The sequence below is a fragment of the Tursiops truncatus genome, chromosome 1 (assembly GCF_011762595.2).
Source record: "Tursiops truncatus isolate mTurTru1 chromosome 1, mTurTru1.mat.Y, whole genome shotgun sequence".
NCBI classification, from domain to species: domain Eukaryota; kingdom Metazoa; phylum Chordata; class Mammalia; order Artiodactyla; family Delphinidae; genus Tursiops; species Tursiops truncatus.
The window spans coordinates 102,810,976-102,820,855 of NC_047034.1; the positions used below are offsets into that span (position 1 = coordinate 102,810,976).

General features: G+C 36.7%; 1 protein-coding gene across 10 annotated transcripts in view; it reads left to right on the forward strand.

The window, feature by feature from the left end:
• EVI5 (ecotropic viral integration site 5) overlaps positions 1 to 9,540 on the forward strand; it is a 206,483-nt gene extending 196,943 nt beyond the window's left edge. For all 10 annotated transcript variants that reach the window (XM_019919870.3, XM_073811072.1, XM_073811065.1 and 7 more), the window contains one exon: positions 5,430 to 9,540. In XM_019919870.3, the coding sequence (XP_019775429.1) occupies positions 5,430 to 5,741 (312 nt within the window). In that variant the 3' untranslated portion in view covers positions 5,742 to 9,540. The remainder of the gene's footprint in view (positions 1 to 5,429) is intronic.
• Positions 9,541 to 9,880: the final 340 nt, after the last annotated feature.

Sequence of the window (9,880 nt, forward strand, 5' to 3'; positions counted from 1 at the left end):
TGTGACCATAACCACAATCTAATTTTGGAATATTTCTATCACCCCAGAAAGAAACCTCATGTCCATTTTCAGCCATTCCCTTTGTCCTCCCCCCACTTCCCTAGTCGCAGGCAGCCACTAATCTACTTTCTGTCTCTGTGGACTTGCCTGTTCTGGACATTTCATATAAATGGAATCATGCAATATGTTGTCTTTTATATTTGGCTTCTTTGACTCAGCTTAATGTTTTTGAGGTTCATTCATGTATCACTACTTCATTCCTTTTTATTGCCAAATAGCATTCAATTGTATGGAAATAGTGTCTTATTGTGATCATTTTATCTGCGTACATTTATTCAAATGATTGTCTTAGTTTTTTCGTTTTCTTGGTGTGGTCTCTTATGCATAACTCTCCTCTAATACAGTGTAAATCTCCTGTTATGTGTTAATCTTTTCTTTTCAAACAATTTACGTGTACTACTAATTTCACCTTCTTGAAGAAATCTTTCCTCTGGCCTGCTGTTCTTCTTCAAAGAGGTCTGACTGCCTGGAGGCCTGCATAGATGTCATCTTGGGAGCTTTTTTTATTATTGTAGGAATTCCTTTTGCCTCACTTTTGTATTAGACTTCCTTTTTCCTGGATCAAAAACAAAAGGATGTCTTTCTTGGTGTACTTCATTTTGGTGGAGCATATCACCTACCTTTCGGTGTGGGGCAGGGGGAGAAAAACGATGGAAGATAAACTATAAAAAGGATTTATCTGATTCCGGTTCAAGTCCTTTAAGCTTTTAACTCATATTTTAGTCTCACATTTAATTGATAGTTTGTATGGGTATAAAAAATTTTTTTAAGGTAATTACAACTTTTTAAAATATAGGTTAGAAATGTTTTTCTCAGAATTTTGGAGGCATTGCTGTAATTGTCTGATACCATTCTGATTCTTAATCTTTTATGTAAAACTTGTTGTTTTAGGCTGGATACTTTGTCTTTTCTTTGTTCCCAGTGTCCTGAAATTTTATTGTGATGTACTGTAGTATAGGTCTACTTTTATCCATTGTCCTGGGCACTTGACAGCTTTTTCAATTTCAAAGCACATGTCTTTCAGGTCAGAGAAATTTATGTCTAAGACCCTTTTTTAGAATATCACTTTTTTTTTTTACATGGATGCAGCATCAAGTTTTCTTCTCCACAGATAGCCTGTTAACTTCTAGTTTCTTTTTTTTGGTTTCTCTTAGATGCTTTCCTCAAATGTCTGATAGTACTTTACTCTCTACGCAAACTTTAAGACTAAAGAACTTAAGGACTTCCCTGGTGGCGCAGTGGTTAAGAATCTGCCTGCCAATGCAGGGTACACGGGTTCGAGCCCTGGCCCGGGAAGATTCCACGTGCCGCGGAGCAACTAAGCCCGTGTGCCACGACTACTGAGCCTGTGCTCTAGAGCCCATGGGTCAAAACTACTGAGCCCGCGTGCCTGGAGCCCATGCTCCGCAACAAGAGAAGCCACTGAAATGAGAAGTCTGCGCACCACAACAAAGAGTAGCCCCCACTCACCACAGCTAGAGAAAGCCAGCGCGCAGCAACGAAGACCCAACGCAGCCAAAAATAAAATAAATAAAAAAGACTAAAGAACTTAAAAATCTGACAGGAAGTTCTGAATGCCTGGGTAGGATTCATTGACTATGACCGTCATTGTAGGATGATCCTGCTGAGATTCTTCTTTGGGGAATCCAGAGATTCCTGAATCCCTTTACATACAATTTAGAGACTCCTGGTGCCTATTTTTCCTTGGTGAATCTCAAAAGTACTTCTAGGCACATTCATTGACTTTAAAACCTATGTCTAATTTCACCCAGAAAAATAATACATTTTTTTCTTTTCCACGATATGAGTGTATTTCACAATTGAAGTTTTTGTCATTGCTGTTCCCAGTGTCACGAAGATATTCCTATAGTCTTTAACCTAAAATTAGAAAGACAGTGGGCCTCAAAAGGGTATGCTCCATCTAGTATGTATGTATACTTTTCAAGACAAAAGGCAGTAGCTTTTGTCAGATTCTTTATCCTGTGATTGACCCAAAAAAGATGTCAAACAAAACCAAACAAAAAAAATTGCCTAAAGAGTGGTCCTTATCCTAGGATGTACATCAAAATTACTCAGCTTTTTTGAACATATACATTCGTAGACTCTACCCTTAGACCAGAAGAAAGTTTCAGGAAAAGAGGTTTCAACAGACCACTCCTTGTTTCAACCACCAGATAGTAGAATTGGCCCAGAACAGCTTGGTTGTACTACTGAAAGATGGTGTCCATTTGTGTATACCAGACACAAACAGGTAGATGTTCATAGTTCAGGAGCACTTTTGTCCTGCATAATTGATAGTTGCATTTCAGGTAAATCAACTCCTTTCTGAGTCAGCCCCATTTGGTTTGAACATAGGATCTGCCACAGTGATTCTCTGAATACATCAAAATCTCCTGAGATGCTTGTAAAAAATATAGTTTCTGGGGTTTTACTCTCCATATTTGGGATCCTTAAATCTGGGGAGCGATTCTACATTTTTAATAGGCATACTTGGTTATCCTAATGCTAATGATCAGTGGGCCATGTTTTGAGATATGCTAATCTAAGTTTGTTATTGGTAATATCCCTGAAAGTTTTTCTAGGGGGGTTGGGTTAAGAAGGTTACTTGTCTGCTTTTTGTTGTTGTTGTTTTCTTTCTTTTTTCTTTCTTTCTTTTTATTTGGCCACACCATGCGGCATGCGGGATCCTAGTTCCCCCGACCAGGGATCAAACCCATGCCCCCTGTGGTGGAAGCACAGCGTCTTAACCACTGGACCACCAGGGAAGTCTCTGTTGTTGTTTAAATATAATTAATTCCCAAGAGTCTAGTAATAAGGGTAAGCAGTACAGCTCTTAGATGCAGGCAACCAAGACAGCACTTCAGAGGGCCCAGCTCTGGTCCTCTCCCAGCCAAACCCCTTTTCACAGGATGCCCTCCCAGAGGACATCCGCACCTGAAGTCTAACCCCTCTGAGACCATACTCTACGTACTCAGTACCCTGGAATTCCTTGCCCAGATGTCTACCTTCAGGGCCTACCACAGGCCTCTTCCCTTTCAGAACCAGTATGCACACTCCTAGGTCCAGGGGATAACTAGGATATAGCTTCAGTTTTACCGTCCCTTACCTTCACAGTTTTCTTCTTTCCACCAAAAAATTTCTCGATGTCTTCGCTGTTCTACATTAGCAGTTCTCAAAGAAGCAATAATTGCATCTCCTTTGACATTGAATAAATGACCCTTCAATCTGTAGTCCACTTTATATAATATTTGAGGTCGATTATTACATTTGTTATGAGGGTACAGTGTTTTAATTGCAATAAATTTTGGTAGAGCAAAGAAAAGCATAGCTTTCCAAACAATTGGGAAGTTGTGGTTCCTCCGCCATACTCCTCCTTTATAGCCAGGAAGAAGGAAGACACGTGCTCTATATTATTTCTTCAAAAAGGGTTTGGGGACAAGAAAAAGGAAGACATCAACTGACTTAATTTTGCACTTGGAGCTATAAATCATGTGTTGCAATATGGTGATAGGATGTTGCATCAGAGTGTGGCAGTTGTAGTAATGCAGTGTGTATCACAACCACGGAGAGGTCTTTGTGGTGCTCTGTGCCCTTTCCCTAAAGATTCAACTCCAAGTTTATATCCAAGTTTATATCCCTTCTGCTATGCCAAAGAGGAAGGTTTTACGTAAATTACATTGTACCTCACTATGATGTTCTCTTAGCCTAGGGCACAGGAATTTCTTAATGGCTGAAGGTTTACCTGAGGCAGACATCACTGTGTTGAGTCCCAGCATCCCTCTTGTTTCCCATTGTCACATACCAACAGGGAAGTACTAGGGTTTCTTCACTTCTTCCTGGAAGTCTGTCAGGAAAGCTAGGAGGTGTTATGGCAAAGCTGTAATGTCTTTACTCTCAGAACCGTTAGTTTTGAAAGTGTATGTAATATTTCCTGAATATTTCACATTGTCTTTATCTCAAGATTCGAAAGATAGTGACCAGGAATTTGTCCTGGAGAAACAAAATTGCAGGTTGATAGTAATGATAAGGACAAGAGACATGGAGTATATTTTTAGCAAATTCTTGATAATAAAGGTAGATTTTGATAGTTAATGGTTTTTATTGTTTTGGATTTTTTTTAACTCTTCTACTTTGTCGTAGGAGAAAATTCATGGTGTATGAGATAAACAGGTGATAATATCAAAATTAAATTTTATATTTAAAACATAAGCCCTTGAGGAGAAGCTGATGTCTTAATTATATGATAGTGGATGTGGTAGTATCTATGGTGGTGGGTTTGGGAATTTGTGGGAATTTAGGCAAAGAAGTGGCAGATGATGAAAAGAAATCACCCTTAATACTGATAAAACTGGTTTGGGAGAATGTGGTTTTGATGTGTGCAACAATGGGTTTTTCAATACTGAACTCTAGAATTTGTCAGACTTGCCCCCCCCCCCGAGTAATAGGTGGCATTTGATCTGCATAGCCCTTCCCACACAAGGGTATGACCCTATAAAATTCCAGGGATAGAGAAACAGAACCTGGTTCCCAAAGATGGAAAGAGAGGGAAAAGAGCTGAGCAATATGTGCCATTCCTCTTCCCTACCCCTGGTGAAAGAAGTCACTCCTTCTCCCTGGGAGGAATAGGGGAGAGAAGGCAAAAATGTTATACATCACTGGCCTTCCCTCTACACAGAAGGACATATCAATAGTGGGAAGAAGCATTTCTGCCCTAATTGAGTGATAGTGGTATGGTGGTGTTTAGGATATTATAACAGGATGGAGACTCCTAGCAAATTTTATTGATTTGTAAACCATTATCATCATTCACAAAATTATGGAGACATGCTCTAAGATAGTGTGTGTGATAGTTCAGAGTATTGTCTTTATTAAGTCCATATCTTCTACAGATGTACATTGAAATATTTGCAGGTGAACTGATAGGATGGCTGGGATTTACCTCAAAATAATCCAGGAACAAGAGAGGCATATTGTAACAAGATTGTCCATGATGTGTTAGATGTTGAAATTAAGTGATGGGCACATGGAGTTCATGTTATCTCTAGTATAACAAAGGTTCCATTTGAATCTAAACTTGGGTATTAGCTATGTGTCCTCAGCAAGCTACACTACCTGAGTCTCTATTTCCTAATGTCTAAAATGAAGGTAATAAAATCAACCACACAGGACTGTTGTGGTGATTCAATTAAAATAAGTTACCTGCTCATTGCGTAACACGTGAGAGTCACTAAAAAATTGGTAGTTACTATTTATATCCATAAATGGAAAAAGATCAGGGTATCTTCTTACTTAAACATGAAATGTTTGCTTTCTTGGAGTGTGTATATTTCCCCAAGTTGAGTATATTAACTTGGATTTTGTTTCAACAGCTCAGGTGCCTAAAAGGCCAGAGGGGCTTCTCCGGCCAACCCCCTTTTGATGGAATCCACATCGTCAGCCATTTAATAGGAGATGATGAATCATTCCATTCCTCTGATGAAGAGTTCATAGGTAATTCCTTACAGGAAAGTGGCATTGGTTTTCCTTTGCACAGAAAATCTGGCCTGATGTCTTTGGACCCTACTGTGGCAGATGGTAGTGAAAGCGAAGCAGAAGACAGTGCGCTGAAGACCAGAGAGAGCAGTGAAGTGGTTCAAAAGGAGCGGCCCCTGAGAAGCGAGTCGTACTCAACCACTGTCTGACCATCACTGTGACCTAGACTGTGGATTTTTTTAAGGGATCGGTTATCATGACTAAGGGTTTTTGGAACATATCTGTTTCATATGTATATATATATAAATATATATATTTTACAATCTTAACTGCCTTTTTATCTTTGCCAAATCTTCACCACTGACTTACCATTGCTATAAAGTAGAGTGGAATATGGTTAATGGGAAAAATAAGGTTCTAGCAGTATTACTAAATATTAATGTTTCTTGTTTAGAAAATGCAATTATATCTATATGTGGGAACGATTTTGAAGTTCAGAACTGTGGAAAATTGAATTTTCTTCAGACAAAACTGTTCTTGTGCAATACTTTATGCTCAGTGAACAAATTGTATATTTATGTTTATCAGTTTGTTTTCAGGGTGGCTGTCTACACACATTTGGCCGAGACATACATCTGATTTATCTTGGTTTTTTTGTGTTTGGGGAATTTTTTTTTCAACTAAAATTACTGCTTTATTAGTGGGTCATTGAAAATTCCCAAACGCAAAGCCTTTTTTTCACATAATTTTATAAACACAAATTAATGGTTATCTGTCTTGAGAATTCTAAATTTTGTTTTAATTTCAGATTTTTATGTGCACCTGATGCTTCTGTATGTTGCCTACCAGTCAGAGTAGTAAGTTAGCTACAAATATAGTGGGGTTTTGTACATATTTATAAATCTGCACCATGCAACATTGAACATTTTATGTGGAGAATGTATCTGTTGCAAGATGACTGCCTTCAGCATTATAAAAGGACCTCTGTAAATAATAGGTTAAAAGAAAATTGAAAATAAAACCAAACACTAACATTTTAATAGCTTTAGAATTTTGCTTAGCATTCAACACTAGCAGATTCATAACTGATGCTTGTTCAAAGACACTATTGATGAAATCTTTTACTTCATGTGTATGTAACTAATAAATTTTTCATGATTAGAGAGGTAATAGCACACATTACTTAGTGCTAATATTCTACTTAATATAATTTAATCAATGGACTGAGGTCCACAATACACAGCAATTGTATCTGCAAATAATCTACGAACATTATCTTCAGATTCTCTAGTTACTAATCTATAGATAAAGCAAGCCATAAGAATCCTTTCCTACCAATTCTTTATTATCTAGACTTTTTTTCCCTAGAAAACTGAATGCCTGTCGTTGATAAATTAGAGGAAACACCCAAACTACACTTGTACTATGGAAAGACTACAAAAATGTGTTGACTGGATGCTTTCTACTCCCATTTTCATAAGCAGCCTACGGAAAAAAAAAAAAATAACCTTCAAGAATAAGAGGAAGGTAGAATTCGGTAAATATGGAGGTACAGTTTTGCACGATATGTTGCATGCAGAGAAAAAAAAATTACATGACACAATGGAACAGAAGAGACAAAAATAGTTTTCTGTCTAAACCAAGGAGTTAAGCCTTAACGGTGCATCATAGGCAAGAGTTTCCCAGCAAACCCTTTATAGCCGTTTTGCTTGAGAAACAAGATTGAAAACATGCCTATTGTCTCCATAGCTCCAGGCTAAATTCTAGTGGTTAAGTAATTTACCTGTGGTCACAAGTTAGTAAGTAATCAGAGCCAAGATTTTAATCCAAGTCGCTCGGACACCAAAGCATTTGAAAAGGCTCAGCTAATGAATTTCTCAATTCCCTGCTTTTCTGACAGTTAATGTGATTTAAATAAGTTTGATTTAAATTGTTTCCTGAATATATTATATAGATATATATCTATATGTATAGATATGCAAGTATCAACACTCATAAGCTTTACGCAGCTCATGAACATAGATACTACTCCTAGAATTGTCTGACTGGTGCCTTTGGGATTCTCTTTTGGGCTTCATTGCTGTCAGTCTAGAGGCTGTTGATGCCCAAGTGAAATGAGATGATTCATGGCCACATGATTGCTTTGACCCCCCACATCAAGAAATCCGAATGATCCAGCCCATGAGCCAGTTCCAGCCAACATCCTGTTTTCACATGACCCACAAGCTAAGAATGATTTTTACATTTTTAAAGAGTTGAGGAAAAAATCAAAATAATAATATTTTGTGTCACATGAAAATCATATGACCTTCAAATTTCAGGGTCTAAGTTTTATTGGCGCATACCCATGCTTATTCATTTGCATGTTGTCTGTGGCTGCTTTTGTGCCACAGTAGCAAAGTTGAGTAGCTTAAAATATCTATTATCTGTCCCTTTAGAGAAAGTTTGCAGACCTTAATTTAGATACTCTAAAATGTAGGTTTACCTCTTCAGTTTGTCTCAAGTAGAAGACTGAACCATTTGCTTTTGCTGTTGAGCTAATGGTTTGGAAACCTAAAATTTCCTGTTGGATTCTATACTTATAACTATTCAACATGGAGAGTGTGCCAGCTATTTTAGATTACAAAGTCTTCGAAGCCATAGACAAATTTGGAAGGGTATCTGTGCCTTTGGAAATGGAGAAAGAAAGGAAGGAATACCAGAATCCTAGCACTGTTCTTGAAAGCATGCATCATTGATTGACCTTCAGGTTTATGCTTTATGCTTCACTGAGTCAGTGTTATAATTTGACTTTAAAAGTAAGAACATCTTTCTAGAACCATGTTTCAATTCTAAACTTTGAAAGATATTCTTAAAGAATTTCCTAAGTACTGTTTCTGGTTAGGAATTAGTTGTTAAAAGAATCATGGTAAGTAAACCTTACTCTGTTGAGACTCTTGTAATTTGGATAATGAAAAACTAGAAATGACAATCTTCTCATTCAAGATCTTTGATTCAAATACTCCTTAGAAGGGTTTAAAATCTTCCTGGCCTTTAGGATGTAATAGGATAACTTACTCCCTTGGGATAGTTACTTTCTGGTGTCATTGCCATCCTGGGTTGAAATGCTGAGAGAGACTACAGGTCACCTGAATAAAATGGAAATTGCATTGAGGTGATGAAACAGAGACCTTAAAGATCAAGAAAATATTTCAACAGCCTTTTAAAAAATTAGTGGTAAATTTTTTCTTCCTGGAAAAATAAGTCAAAGATGTAACTTTACACAATTTCTACCCTTTTTATTGATAGATATTAAGCATTCAATGTTTGATGACTAATTGAGACACCAAGTCCTAACTAACTGGTTGGCTATTTGGGGAAGGAAAAAACAACTTTTTCGTAGCTCTGGAATGTAATGCAGCTTGTTACTCTCCAGATAGTGCCTTTGATTGCAAACAAGGTCTAGACCTTTTAAAGTATTTTATTTCTGACATCATAAGAAATGATTTGGTTCCTCATTCTTCTTTATCTTTACATAGTGCACTATAATTTTCAGATTTAAAGTAAAATAAGTGTATGAATCGTGTGTTAGTAAAGCCCTTTTATGACCAGCTTGATTTTTGTGTAAGTACCAAGTGTCAACAGCTAACATTTCATGAAATCAGTGATTTACTTCGTGAAAACAATGAGCTTTAGCCTGAAAATTATTGCTGCTCTGTCATTAATGAAACAGTAAGTTTTTTAAATTAATTTTAATTTAATTCATTCTACTGAAATTAAATTTTCTGATTAAAAATGGAGTGAATGCTATTTATAATCCAACTTTTTACATCAATCCATTGATCTACCTACCCCTTCTTTTCACTCCAAAGAGAGGATAGACTAATACATTAAATATACTATAGAGATGCAAAATTATAATGTATTTCATTTTACTGTTGGAATTTCTTATTGTAACATTGTATGATAACCTGAAATGTTTACTTGTGCCTTTGCTTTAAACAATTAAAGTTTTCCATTTTATAAGAATTTCTGTTTCCTTAAACTATTCAACTTAAAAGGGGATAGGCATCAAAAAAAAAAGCTGTTTAAAAATGTGTGGCCTAACATCAGATATTCATGAGTAAGGCTTGTGCTCCGTGGGTACAGGGACCATATCCACCTGTTCCACCTATGTGTAACTAGTGCCAAACAGAGAGCCTAGTATATATTTTTCGGTTTAATGAAAGGCCTAATACCTGGATTTGTTATTTCCTTCAGTAACATGGTAATTTTTTGAAAATAGTAATGGCAATATTTTCATCTCACATTGTGTTTTAGGTTATTAAATTAACTAGCAACTAATTCAATAAATATATTTAAATATATA